General features: G+C 52.8%; 1 protein-coding gene across 1 annotated transcript in view; it reads right to left on the reverse strand.

The window, feature by feature from the left end:
- LOC307069981 (plexin-A4) overlaps positions 1 to 14,275 on the reverse strand; it is a gene marked incomplete at both ends in the record, with an annotated part of 104,561 nt that overhangs the window by 35,768 nt on the left and 54,518 nt on the right. Inside the window, 4 exons of the mRNA XM_079728606.1 lie at positions 826 to 972; positions 1,905 to 1,971; positions 4,468 to 4,736; positions 12,875 to 13,017. Coding sequence (XP_079584732.1) covers positions 826 to 972; positions 1,905 to 1,971; positions 4,468 to 4,736; positions 12,875 to 13,017 — 626 coding nt within the window. The remainder of the gene's footprint in view (positions 1 to 825; positions 973 to 1,904; positions 1,972 to 4,467; positions 4,737 to 12,874; positions 13,018 to 14,275) is intronic.

Here is a 14,275-nt window from a genome sequence, read left to right on the forward strand (position 1 = left end):
CACCTTCGGGAGGCACATGCTGTCATTATCCCTCTTTTATTATTATCCCTGGTTTCTTTTTCAGATTAAAAAAACAAAACCCAAACTTGGAGAGATTAAGCCCCAAATCCCCCAGCTGGTCAGAAGGAGTCATAGCTCCAATCCAGCTCTGCCCGATTCCAAACCCCGTGCTCCTAAATGCTGAGCTTTGCTGCCTCCTAGGATGACTGCTTCTGGCAGGAAAGGGAGTGTAACCTTGACTGAGGGGATCCCCCTGTTCCCTGGACAAACACCTTAAACCGCTAGGCCAGCCTGGCCTCCCATCCTACAGCTCGGGTCATGTAGGTGCGGGCTTCAGAACCACGAGCAACCATTTCTGGCTTCCTCTTTTTCGTGCTCTACGTGCTACCTGCTTGGAACTGGTCTGCGAAGTGTGGGTTCTCCACTGGGAGAACTGCTGAGAAGGAGTTCATTCCCTGGGGTCAGTCAGCCAGCTGTCGGCCAGGGGTTACTGCCCCACAATCCAGTGCACCGGCCTGAAAGCACACCAGTCTCTTGCTGTTGCTCAGGTGTGTCTGAGCCACCGGTCCTCAAATCCAGGTGCCCTGGCATGTTAGGACAAGGAAGTCGGGGTGACTGGCACAGATGGAGTGACTGGCACAGGTGGAACACCAGGCTGGCCCCGTGCAGTGGGCACCCAGAGAGGTGGCTGAGAGCAGTGGCGTTAAAGAGGTGTCAGAGAGGATGGTCGTCAGCATTTCCACCATCCCTTCGGCTGGGCAGGGGCTGCACAGGGCCAGAACCCACCCACCAGAGCCGCGGGGAGGAGCTGGGAGGCTGGCTTACCAGAGTTTTGTAGTCGATCTGCTGGCGGATGAGCTTGTCCTCGCTCAGAGAGTAGCGGGCCTCGCCCGTGATGGCGTCAATGGGCCCCTTCTCCATCTGCTGCTTGATGGCGCAGAACAGGGAGAAGAGGGGCTCCCCGGCACACTCCTGGACACAGAGAAGAGCCGTGCTGGGTGGACCCTGGGCTCCAGGTGTGCGGAGCCCGGCCTCTCCCAGCCTCCGCCTCTCCGAAGGGCTGCTTTCCACTCCTCGGTTTTACTTCTCTTCTCCCGCTCCTTCCCACTGCCATTCTTGAGCTCTCTTTTCATCTCCCCGGCCCCCGGCCCCCTCTCTGCCCCTCTCCCCGCCCTCACTCCACCCTGCTTTCTCCGCAGCCCCATCAAGAGACAGAGGTCCTAGAGGGGTGGGTTAGGGAGGGTGGGAGGGAGGAGACGCAAGAGGGAGGGGCTATGGGGATGTATGTATATGTACAGCTAATTCACTTTGTTATAAAGCAGAAATGAACACGACACTGTAAAGCAATTATACTCCAATAAAGATGTAAAAAAAAAAAAGAGAGAGAGAGAGAGAGAGAGGTCAGTCCTCGGTGGCGTGAACTCCTTAGAAAACAAGTTAGTAATTGGAGGCTGAGCAGCTCTTCCACCTCCCAGGCATGTCCTCGGCTTATCTGCCGCCACACGCGCTCCTGTACCTGCCCAGGACCCCCATCAGCCTCAATAAGTCTGGGGCCGGAGGGGCAGGAGGAGAGCAAGAGGGAAAAAAGGGGTGACTTGTCTTCAGCTTGAAATGGGAATGCAGGGTCTTCTCAGAGGCTCATCTCCCCTCACCTGTGAGAAAGCGGCCTGTGGGGACCGTGCCTCTCAAGCCAGGCCTGACCGTGGGTCTCTGTCTCCTGAGATGGTCAGGAGCCTGTCCCCTCCATGACAAGGGAAACAACACTTCTTGGCGGGGTTCTAGGAGCTGGGCCCCGGCATCTGTGGACTTGGGGGCCGTGGAGGGAATAGGGGGGATGCTGGTTCATTCCCAGGCTGGTGGGGAAACTGAGGTAGGCCCAGAGAGCCCCCAGAATCCAATCATACCTTGAGGAACTTGTAGAGCAGGAAAGTAAACCAATTGGTCAACATCTTCTCAGCCACCGACTCAGTCCTGGCACCAGTCACAGAGGGACCCAGCGGAGCAAGACAAAGACAGAGGCAGCTGGTCAGACCTCAGGGGCTGGGAGGGCAGGGGGATCTGCATGGCTCTTGCTGGTTAAGGCTTTCAGGCCAAATCTTAAGACCCTAAGGGATACCTGAGTTCCTTGGACTCCTAGACACACCATAATGATAAGACAAGCTTTGCCTACCAAGCGGGGAGATGACCTTCTGTGCGCAGGCTCCCGGGTGAGTTTCTGTGAGAATGTGTTAGAGCAGCACTGTCCAATTGTCCAATAGCACTTTCGGGGTTGATGAAATAGCCCAATAGCACTTTGTGCTGTCCAACATGGTAGCCAGCAGCCACAGAGGCCTACTGAGCACTTGAAATGCGGCTAGTGCATCTGAGGAGCTGAATTTTGTATTTTATTTACTTTAAATTAACTTAGATTTAAATAGTCACATGTGGCTCATAGCTACCACATTGGTGATAGCCTTAGAGAACTTTATAGGATAGGTGTGTTCCTTGGGGTAAGAAAAGAAAAAAAAATCTGGGAGATACTCATTTGGCAAGGGATAGAAAAGAAGGTGGCAGGGGAAGAGGGTCATGGAGAAAGGCCACATAGACTAGACTGAGCCCATCCCCTAAGCTAAAGACTCCCAGAGTAGGTAGTAACATGGAGATGGATACCCAGCTCATTCCAACAGATGCCCAAATTACCCTATTTAAAAGGCTTCCACGCACTTTGGAACTTCTCCTGGGAACCTTCCTAGTGTTTTATTTGCAATAACAGGGAGTTCATTCTTGAGTCTAATTTGCATCTTTCATGCTGCTACCCAAACCTATTTATTCTTTTACTTTGGAAGTGGAAACACCACAGCAGCATTATGAACCAAAGGACACGTTTGGTTGCGTGCATTTAGAAAAAAACTACATTCAAACTTGCGGTAAGAGTGTGGCCAGCTCCCGAGAGAAAGCACCCATCCAGGTACGTCTGGATAGAGTTGAAAGTGGCAGTTGCCAGAAGATACTACTAACTAAAATCCCAATGCAGCTGGGCAGCTGCCAGCACAAAATGAAGCTGAGAAAAGAAGGAAGACTATGGAAAGGAGGGGGGCAGCCAAGGGCAAGAAGAAGAAAAGGAGACGGAGGAGAGCAGAAGAGAGAGAGGGCAACCAGGAGAGAGCAAACGGAAGACAAGAGGAGGGGACACACAGAAACAGAGCGAGACCACGCCGGGAAACTGTCGGTGGGAGTTCTGGCAGGTGGTGGCAACCCTAGAATTATGCCGGTGGGTGGCTGCATGGGGAAAGTAAAACGAAAATCAGAATGATCTCCCTTGGTGTTTCCAAAGCCGTATGATTGCTCCTATATGTAGCAGCCTTTTGCAGCTGTGCAGGCCAGTGCCCACTGCACCAGGAAAAAGCCTGAAGTAAACACTTCAGAAAGCCAAGTCTACTCACTGGACCAAGCAGGAGGCCCTGCCTCAGACTCAGAGACCAAGGATGGAGGGCAGGGGACAGGCAGAGGCAAACGGTAAATGGGGTGGTCCAGGCAGAGGGTTGGAGGTAATGGCCTGATGGGGGAGTTTTCCAACTTCATCTCTTCGAAGGCTAAAGGGATTGGAATAACAGTCCGGAGAAGAAATGGCCTTCAAGCACATGAACAGTTTGAATGGCAGCAGATAGAGGCACAGGGCCTCGATTTCCTATAAGGCAAAGCCACGGTATATGGCTATGTCTGCACATGTGACCATGCAGATTTCAACGGTGTCAAGGATGAGGCATCCCACGGTGTTGAGAGGTGGACCCTGGACCCGGGCAGAGACCATAGCAGGTGCCAGGAAATACTTGCTGTGTTGCACCAGGCAAGTTGCCGCTAAAGACCTCTAATTCAAACACAGACTGGACCAGTGCTTTTCAAACTTCACTACACATTCAGATCCCCTAGGTTTCTCGCTAAAATGCTGATTCTGATCTAGTAGGTGTGGGGTGGCACCTGAGATTCTGCCTTTCCAACAGCCTCCCAGGTGACGCTTCTGCTCCTGTTACCAGACAGCAGTGAGAGTTGCAGGGGCTAAAGTTTCCCAACTTGAGATGCTGAGGTGGGTTCCCAGAGGGGCCCTGAGGTCTCTCTCCTGATTCAAGCTCTGACTTAGATAAGGTGAGGGGATGGAAAGATGGCCTCTGAAGAGTGCCCAAGAGAAAACCTCTGACAGAGAGGGTCAAATCAGGGGAGGGTTAGAGCGGAGGGAGGAGAATGGAAAGTGGATTTAGGGGCAGAAGAAAAACCACGAGGTGAGCAGATGGGCCGTGGTTGAGTCAGAGGCACCAACATGATGGACAGGTTCTTCTAAGAGGGCATGGGGTGCACCCTGGCCTCTGGCCAGGTCAGTACCTGACCTTGGGGGGCTTGGCTGCTCCTGGGAGCCCTGCCCTGGTCTCCGAGGGCAGGAGGGCCAGGCCGGTATGCTGGGCTGGGTCGGGGCCCCCGGGGCCGCACCCCTACCTCCTGAGCAGCAGCTTGGGATGGTTCTTGCTCTCCAGGTTCTTGTCTATGAGGTCAGCCAGCAGCTGCTTCAGCACGTCAGTGGCGTACTCCAGCTTGCTCTGCAGCACCGTCATGATGAGTGAGGCCACGTTGCCGCGGTCACGCATGGAGAAGCTGCGCTGAGACTCCAGCGTGCGGATGAAGGACAGCAGGAACACCTTGTTGTTGATGAGCTGAGCGAAGAGCTTCAGGCCTTTCTCCACGCGCTCCTGCCGGTAGCCCGGGACCTGCGGGGGAGACCCCGGGGTGCGGGGGTCTTGATTGCCGCCCGAGAGGGGCGAGGCTGGTGGGGCCCCAGGGACACCCCACCGGGTGGGCCGTGCACACTGTTGACCCTCCCACCCTCCCATTCACCCACGACAGGCCACCTGGCTGATGCCACCAAGTCCTTATCTAGAGCCAGGCGCCACATTTGGTGTCTACCTAACCTCCATCACAGCCCACGAGGCAGGTCACTGTCTCTAGAGACAGAGAGAACGTCATCATTAGCATGGCGTTGACAAGAGGACCCCACGCCACTGGAGACCACCATCACAGTCCCAGGTAGGGACTCCAGGAGGTCGGGGCTGCTGTGAGTGACACCCTTGCTGGGGGATCACCAAACCTGGGCCTCTGGCTAACCTAATGCTGACCTGTCTCTGGCCCTGGGGGTCCTGTTGACAGACCAGTGGCCTCAGAGTCAGGACTTCTGGGTTCCACGTGGGCTCTGACATCCCCACGCCATATAAGCTTGGACAAGTCCCTTTACTTCTCTGGGGGCCCAAGTTCATTCACCTGCAAAAAGGGAAAGCTTAAGCCCAAGAGCCTCTCAGGCACTCCCTAACTCTAGCATCTGATGTTTTCTTAGGGATTCCTTTTGAGACCCTGCTCCATGCAGGGAAAGGGGAGGAAGAAGGTTTTGTCTTCCTGCCTGCATCTTCTGTTCACTGGGAGGTCCGTGCAAGGGTGCAAGGGTGTACCATCCACTCAGCAAACACGAGCCAGCGACTGAGCTATGCATGGAGGATGTGTCTCTGAGATGCACGAGAATAGGTACGGTGGCACCATGCGTCATGCCCCAAATGGGAAACAACCACAGGTCCAGGAACAATAGGGGGGCTCCAGGAACTGCGGTGCAGTTCACAGCAACAGGGATGGAGGACCCACTGCTACTCACAATAACAGGGATGAATCTTGCAAACATATTGAAAGAAAAAAGCCAGGCACAATAGAGAGCATACTGGACAATACCATTTAAATCCAGATTTAAGAAAAACAATTAAAATTCATCAATACTGGGAAAAAAAGGGTTTTCTGGGGGCGGCTGTGACTGGAAAGGGGCACAGGGGGACTTTGGGAGGCTGGTAATGTTCTGCTTCTCGATCTGTGTGCTGGCTTAATGGCTGTGTTCACACGGGGAAAATGCGCTGAGCTGTGTTCTGATAATTTGTGCATTGCTCTGTCTGTATACTTCCATTAAAACAAAAAGTTCACTTAAAAAATGAAGCACAGGGGCTTCCCTGGTGGCGCAGTGGTTGAGAGTCTGCCTGCCGATGCAGGGGACACGGGTTCGTGCCCCGGTCTGGGAGGATCCCACATGCCGCGGAGCGGCTGGGCCTGTGAGCCATGGCCGCTGAGCCTGCGCGTCCGGAGCCTGTGCTCCGCAACGGGAGAGGCCACAACAGCGAGAGGCCCGCATACCGCAAAAAAAAAAAAAAAAAAAAAAAAAAAAAAAAAATGAAGCACAGCCTCTGCCCTGGAGGGAAGGCCCTCTGAGAACACGGAGCAGGGCATCTGGTGGCAAGTGGCATGCTGGAGGGGGGGGGCATCCAAAGGAGGTGCCATCGAAGCCTCATCTTGAGGGATGTGTCCCCCCTGGTGGGGGCAGGGAGGGTAGATGCACCAGGTCCTTGGGAAGGAGTGCCCCGTATGGAGCAGTAAAGAACACAGTTTCAGAGCCCGTTGAGCTTGCATTAACTTCATCACAGTCGCTTATGAGTTGCAGGACCCTTAGGAGACTCAGTTCCTTTATCAACAACATGAAGGTACTGCAGCTAATATGTATACAGACCTTACTCTATGCCAAGCACAGTTCCACATGCTTTAGAAATACTGACCCATGTAATCCACCCAACAGCCTACGAGGTAGGTGCCATTATTACCCCAGGGTCCCACGAGGATAAGGAACTTTCCCCAGATCCCAAGACAGAGAAGTGTCAGAGCCGGGCCATGAACTGGGCAGCTGGCACCGTGTCCTGCCCCCTCCCGGGACTCCTGAGAGCACGGAACGAGGTGTGTGAAAAGCCTCAGCACCATCACAGTCCAGTTACGGAATGGCAGCAATTTCATCCTGCTTCACTCTAAAGATTTTAAACTGGGGAGGATGGAAGTTGCCAGAGAAACCCTGTTTGCCAAGGCCCACGAAGCCAGAAGATGCAGAGCCGGAAAGTCCATGCCACTCATGTATGGTGCCAGCCTGTGTTCCGGGCTCAGGGCAAGGCGCTGGCTGCAGCAGAGTCCAGGCAGACCCAGGCCCTGCCCTCTGACGGTCAGCCAACAGTCTCAAGGCACCTTCAGTGGGGGGACCCCTGAACTCTCCAGAGAGGCACTCGCATCGAACCCCCGTTGCCTGGCATCAGCAGCTCCCACAGGTCAGGAACACGCATGTTTCCAAAACAGGTCCGTTCGCATTTCCTTTGCCGCTGTGCTGGTACACAGCTGTGCTGGTACACGGAAGGCTGGTACCTCTCCAGGCAGTTCTCAGGAGAGAGCAGAGCTCACCAGAACCAGGGTGGTGCCCGCCAGGCCACCTGCAGCTCTGCCAGGGTGGTGCCGGCCAGGCCACCTGCGATTCCTCCTGGCTCTCAGCACAGCCCCTCCTGGCGACCCTCTGGTTCCCCAAGGTCTCCAGCTTTGACTTCCCTCCTGCCTGGACCCCCTAGTCCCCCACTCCACGGCGGCTCTTGAGGGAAGAGCAAGGGAGACATGGCCAGCTCACTGTGCCACTGCGCGGGGCCTCAACCTGCCCAGACGTCTGTCTCCTACTGCCCAGCCCCCCACTCCGAGACAGCCCCTCCCACGCAGGCGTACACGTTTTACTTCCCCCCTCCTTCAGACCTCTCAGAAGACATTTCTCTAATTTGTCCTGATAATAAGAGACAATGCCACTTCCTGGGCTCCCGCCATGGGCAAATGACAGTCCTGGCACACTGTACACATTGGTCCAATGAAGCCGTCTCGTGACCCTCTTTTAACAGCCTCTCAGGGAAGCTACTGTGGCTTCCCAAGGCCAGCCAGCTGGTGGAGGGTGGGGCTGGATTGCCAAACCCCAGCTTGCTTGGCTCCTGAGCGCCCGTCCATCCTCCGCATCCTTGGCCTGTCTCGCCTATCCCTGGGCGTGGGAGGTGACTGAAAGCCAGCTCTGAGTCCCTGCAGCGCCCCGTGCAGGGCCTCCTGGAGCTCAGGTGGCCATCCATCGAGGGCAGGGAAGCCAAGTGCAGGCTTGGCTTGTGACGCCTGGAGAGGAGGAGGAGGATGTGCTCTGGACTCCCTGGCCTGGTTGCACGTCCTTCTGGGCAGCAAGGCTCAGGGCCCTGGGAAGGAAGGTTTAGGAAAGCTACCTGCAGGGAAAGAGCATCCCTGTAGCAGCATGGGTTTTGGAATCAGAGACTAACAGACTCGTACATGGAGGAAAGCTCCGTCACCTCCGGGTTCTATTACCTCATCTATAAAATGAGAATATGAGTGCCTATGTCATCATGTTTTAAGAACATTAAATAAGATAATGTATGTAAAGTGCCTGGCACACACAGAGCGCACTTAAACAGCAGGAGTTTTATTACCTGCCACTCCTCCATTGGCTGTTTTCACTGATCCCTTCTGCCCCGGAGTTTCCAAGGTACCTAATGCATTGGCACAGTGTCTGGGTGTGGAAAGTAGGCATTTTCTCCCCCTTTTAGGAAGAGGAGGTGGAGTGAAGTGTCTTGATAGAGAGTATCCAGAACAGTTCCCTTTTGTAACTTGCCACCCCTATTCCCTAAGCAGATGGCACCCTGAAACAAGACTTTCTTTATTCACCAGACGGTTCGATAATTTAGCTGAAGTCTGCGAGTATAAAACTGGATAGTAAATTTTCATTGTAACCCAATAGGTTAGAGTTTAGGAGGCAATGATATAGGTAGAAAATGAGGTGTGTGGTTACTGTTTGCTCTCTGTCTTGGAAGGACTGGTGTGTGATCAGTGCCTGGGCAACCCCTCACCCAAATGCCCAGACTGCACCAGATGGTCACAGAAGAGAGGCCTGGTGGCCTAACCTCCAGGACAGCCTAAAGCCAGAGGACCCCATCTTCTTCACACGCACCTACCATGCCCATCCCAGTGCCTGAAAAGGTGCAAACCCTGCTTTAGATTAGTCAATGGCTTCCCTAGCAATGTTTCCAAACCCAGAAAACCAATAGAGAGAAACTATTCCCATGGCAGGGAGAGGTTGGAAACACATAAGAAAAGAACTATCCACACAAGATCTCTGGATCTTACATAGGAGGCTGGATCTCACATAGTCCCAAGCTAATGTGGAACAGTAAAAGTTGATTTCTGTCTGTAAGAAATTAATTAATGAGTTCAATGGAAATGAAAAAGTCTTATATTGTAGGTATATACCCCAAAAGATGGAAGCAGGAGCTCAAACAGATATTTGTACGCCCATGTTCATAGCTGCATTATCACACTAGCCAAAAGGTGGAAGCAGCCCAAGTATCCATAGACAGATGAATGGATAAATAAAATGTGGTCTATACACACAAGGGGCTATTATTCAGTCTTAAAAGGAAAGAAATTCTGTCACATGGTACAACAAGGATGAACCTTGAAAACATTTTACTAAGTGAAATCAACCAGTCACAAAGGTCCAAATACTGTATGATTCCACCTATGTGAGGTACCCAGATTAGCCAAGTTCACAGACACAGAAAGTAGAATGGTGGTTGCCAGGGGCTGCAGGGGAGGGGGAATGGGGAGTGACTGTTCATCGGGTACAGAGTTTAGCTGGGGAAGATGGAAGAGTTCTGGAGATGGACTGTAGTGATGGACAGTAATGTGCGTGAACTGAATGCCACTGAACTGTACACTTAAAAACAGCTGAAACGGTAAATTTTATGTTATGTGTATTTTACCAGAACTTAAAAAAATCTGTGTGACCTGCTTGATTCAGAGCCCGTGCCTGACAGTTAGCCGTCTCATGGTCTCCAACTCAGGGAAATCGGTGAAGCTGACTGTTAACTCCATCCTGAGCAGGAGGATGGGACGGGAAAGTCTCCCCTTGTGATAAAGGCAAGGACAAGAGAGAAGCCTCAGGTTTGAGGGGAAATTTTAACGTGCCAGATGAGGAATAAGGCCACGGTAGGACGTAATGTGACTTGTAACGGGGGCCATGGGAACAGTCTCGGGCATAGGTGAGGCGTCCACCCAGGGAGCATCTGGGGAGTCACACAGGCTGGTCAGGTGATCATCAGAACCCAGCAGCCCCGATTCTCAGAGGCTTTCTTGGGCAGCCCTCCAAAGGCTGAGTTCATCCCACAGCCCCTGACCGATGGGCGGGGAAGGGGCATCAGGGACTCCTGGTGGTGCAGCTCTGGACGTGCCCTGGTGAGTGTGTGTCCAGCCTGCGGGGTGGGCGGTGTCCCTGTGAAGTGAAGACACTGTGGGTCTCTGGACCGTACCTAACAAGGGCTCCTGAAGCTTTCTGGGCAGGGGTAGGAGTCTGCTGCAGTTCACTCTGCAGCCCCAGAAGCCTCTGGTGAGGGATGCCTCAGAGGTCTGGGAACAAGGCAGCAGGGCCAGGGCAGCACACAGTGGAGGAGGGAGCTGGCTCCGAGCAGCGCTCTGAGGGTGCCCAGGGCTTCTGTCTTTTGAGCCCAGCTTGCTGGGCAGGGCTCCTGGGCTGTGCACCTTGCTGAGGATTAAGGCTAGGAGTTGGGCAGCAGTTTCTCTCAGAAAACTAGCCCTAGAGGAAAGGCCCGGGGAAGTGCCGCTGGGTAGGGATGCCACCAGCTTTCAGCAAGGGGCCTGGTACAGTTCAGAAAGGCAGTCAGAGGGAATCATTAGGATGCTGGTCTTGGGCAAAGAGGGCTGCTAGAGACAGGGAGGCAGGTCGTGCACTGCACGCGTCCAGGAAATGCTGCATATGGTCGGTGCCGTCTGGAGCGGTGCCGTGTTCAACCTGCACCTTCCCACAGCATCCTGTGGGAGGATGAGCCCTGGAGCTCCCCTCCACCGCCCCGGACAGCCCTTGCGAGTGCACTGTCCTTGGGCGTGTGCTCCATCAGTGCCAAGTCAGGCCTGAGAATCTAAACATCTACAGAGATGCAAGGGCAGGTGGGAAAGCCATAAGATAAACGGGATCAAATGAGAAACAAGACCATACGATAGGACGTGGCATGATTTACAATATGGGCCATAGGACTGGTTGGGAAAGCAGTGTGGAGCGTGTGTGTGTCCATCAAGAAAACACCTTGTGTGGGAGAAGCCTGTCTCCCAGCCCGCTCCAAAGTATTCGGGCTGCCCTACAAGGATGCCAGCTTGGAAATGGTCTCAGAAAAGCTGATTTAAAAGTTAAATGCTTATGGACATATATACACGACCAAATGTAAAATAGATAGCTAGTGGGAAGCAGCCGCATAGCACAGGGAGATCAGTTCGGTGCTTTGTGACCACCTAGAGGGGTGGGATAGGGAGGGTGGGAGGGAGACGCAAGAGGGAGGAGATATGGGGATATATGTGTACGTATAGCTGATTCACTTTGTTATACAGCAGAAACTAACACACCACTGTAAAGCAATTATACTCCAATAAAGATGTTAAAAAAAAAGGTTAAATGATTAAAGCAAATCTATTTGGAATTTTGAGCTAATGAAAAAGAGAGAATAACTTTACATACTCATCCTAGTTGAATTCTTATTTTGAGGGGTGTGGGGATGTTCAAACACAACTTCCCTTCCTAGGACTGCCATTTCCACCCTAATTCAGGCAGACACACAGACATTCATTTATTCAAATCATTCAACACTTCCTGCATGCCTACTATGTGCCAAGCACTCTGCTGGAAGCCAGAATTACAAAGATAAATAAGGTATGCACAGTCTACACAAAAATCACACACACACACACAGACAGACACACACACACACACACACACACACACACACACACTCTTCATTCCACAATCAAGTTGGAGAAATGTGTGTGTGGGGCCCCCAAGGGCCCTGGGGACTTGCTGCATTTCCTGCAGAGGGACACAGCCTCTACGTCCCCTTGGAGAACCCATGCAGACATTCCCAGGGGGTCAGTACCTGCTTAACTGTGCAAATCCGGAGTGACAGGTCTGTTTCTATGTTACGGACAATATAAATATGGAATCAGTCTTATTTTCCGTGGTGTGTTGGCCAAAGATTTTTGATCCATCCAAATAAGTCTCCAGAGCCGTAGGGCATGACACGGACACAGCCCCTCAGAAGTCACGTGCACAGGCTTGTCCTTAGGAATACAAACTCTGGAGTCTCCCTGCTGGACTCAGATCCCTGCCCCACTCCCTCCCAGTTGTGTGGCCTTAGTATTTTCACCTGTGAAATGGGTGTACCTGCTTTGGCGGGCTCTTGGGAGGTTAAATCAATGCACACGTGTAAAGTACTGAAAACTGGACCAGGATGTTAGTCAGCAGTCAACTCAGGGTAATTATTCCTTATGATTATTATTGTGCCCTGGTTTCCTCATTTATATTTTTCGCATTTCTCTGGTATTTATAAGTCATTCCAAATCCCTTTCAGAACAAAGCATAATATGAATATATGCTTAAGCCAGACACTATGCTAGACACTAAGTGGGATAAAATGTTCACAAGATGAGGTCCCTGCTGGTACAAAGGCAGTGGCGTTCTTATCATTCACATTCCCACCTTCCTCCTGAGCGCAGCCCTTATCTTTCCCAAATTTATTTACTGAGCACCAACTAAGCAGTGAAACCCCTTATATTGTGGTTTCTTAAACAAGGGTCCGTGAACTTCCTACATTGTTTGCCAGATTTCCCGTTTCTGTGTCTATGGACGGTTTTTCTGAGGAGAGGGTCTTCAGCTTCCATCCAATTCTCAAGGGATTTATGACCCCCGAAGACCCAAAGCCCTACTCCCACCTCTGCTCTGAGTTCCCTTTCCTCCCGAAGGACAGGCTGGCACCGAGGGCGGGGCACACTGGCACCACCCCTTGGGCAAGTCTCGCCCCCTCCCTGGCCTCAGCTGACCCTCCTCTGAATGACGCGGCTAGACTTGGTCACCACTGTCTCTCTCTGCACTAACACTGCAATGGGAAAGGACTCGGCCACAGAAACTGCTTCTCACCTCGAGGTCCCGGAGGACAGGGTGGTCTTCAATTCCCGGGAACAGCACTCGCATAGTGTAGGTTCTGTAGTCCAGGAAGGGAATCCCGGCTCCGTCCAGGTCACTGGTCAACTCGTGGATGTCCGTCTGCAGCTCGGCAAAGGCTGGCACAAAGACAAGCCCGTAAGACTGCTGGATGGGGCCCAAGAGCTACGCTGCCTCGGAACACTCAGAACCCTCTCCCAGGGCCCCGGAGACCTGCACAATGGACCGAAGTAGCGCAGGAATGAGGAGGAGGGGGATGTTTTACGTAGCTGAGGTGAACGATATAGGTATGGGAGAAAGATGCAGCACAAGGAAGCTTGTCTTGGGCCAAATCCCTTCCAAAACATGAATGGGGGTCAGGCTGTCCACAGATCTGAGCTGCTGCTGGGGCCAGGAGGGCCTCCCCCTCTGAAGATGAGGGCTATGGCTTGCAAAGTATGCTGGGGGTTAGGGGTGATATAGAAGGACACAGGGAGTGAAGGGGGCGGTTCCAGTGATGGAGAGTCTGTTTCAGATTCTGTGTTTTACAGTGGGTTTCCTTATAGGAGTTAAGAACTATTTCTTCTGAAGTCCCAGTTCTTGGCCACGCAGCTTACCAGAGCCATCAAACCACCAAATGGGGCCAGATGAAGGCTCTTGCCCCACTGATATATATCCCTCTGAATAAATATGCAGGCTGTCTCTTTGTCCTTCCTTTCTCAAGGTCATGCTACTCAATGGTGAATTACGATCTGCATATAGGTACCGCTGTCTGGGGAGACAGCCCAGGCCTCCGGCATGGTCACAAAGCTGCAAGACCACCCCCGCCTCGAGAAAGTTCCACACACGGACCCACTGTTACATAGCCGTGTGATCACTCTCTGTCCTGGGTACAGCCCTCCACCCTGTGAGGTTGTCAGAGGTAATGTCAGCCCTTCCTTCTCCCATTTTTTCCCTTAGTACATGCAAATGCACATGTACACACATGCATGCAAGCACACACACAAGCACACACACACACACAAGATGGATTAATACATGCCTGCAAAGAACAGCCAGTGGATATTGACTAAACAATACTTCTTTCTATTTACATAGACAAGAATAGGGAAAAACTACTTTGTGGGCTCAGAAGAAATTCACAAGCCCAATGTAGCTCCAGGGCCCTCGAAAAGCCAGCCCTGCACCCAGTGGTCTCTGCTGACGACACGACCACAACGCGGCCGCCCAGCTGCTGTCGGCAGGACCCCACCACACCCTGCGGTGCTGACGTCCTGCATGGGGACCCTGGGTCTCCGGGCCTTGAGGGTACCAGGGCTTCTGGTTTGACAACGGGGATGGCGCCGGCACCCCTGGAGAGGCTGCTGCAGAACCCCCTGTGCTGCTCTCTTTCTGCAT

This window comes from Hyperoodon ampullatus (genome assembly GCF_949752795.1).
Source record: "Hyperoodon ampullatus genome assembly, contig: scaffold_566, whole genome shotgun sequence".
Classification (NCBI taxonomy): Eukaryota; Metazoa; Chordata; class Mammalia; order Artiodactyla; family Ziphiidae; genus Hyperoodon; species Hyperoodon ampullatus.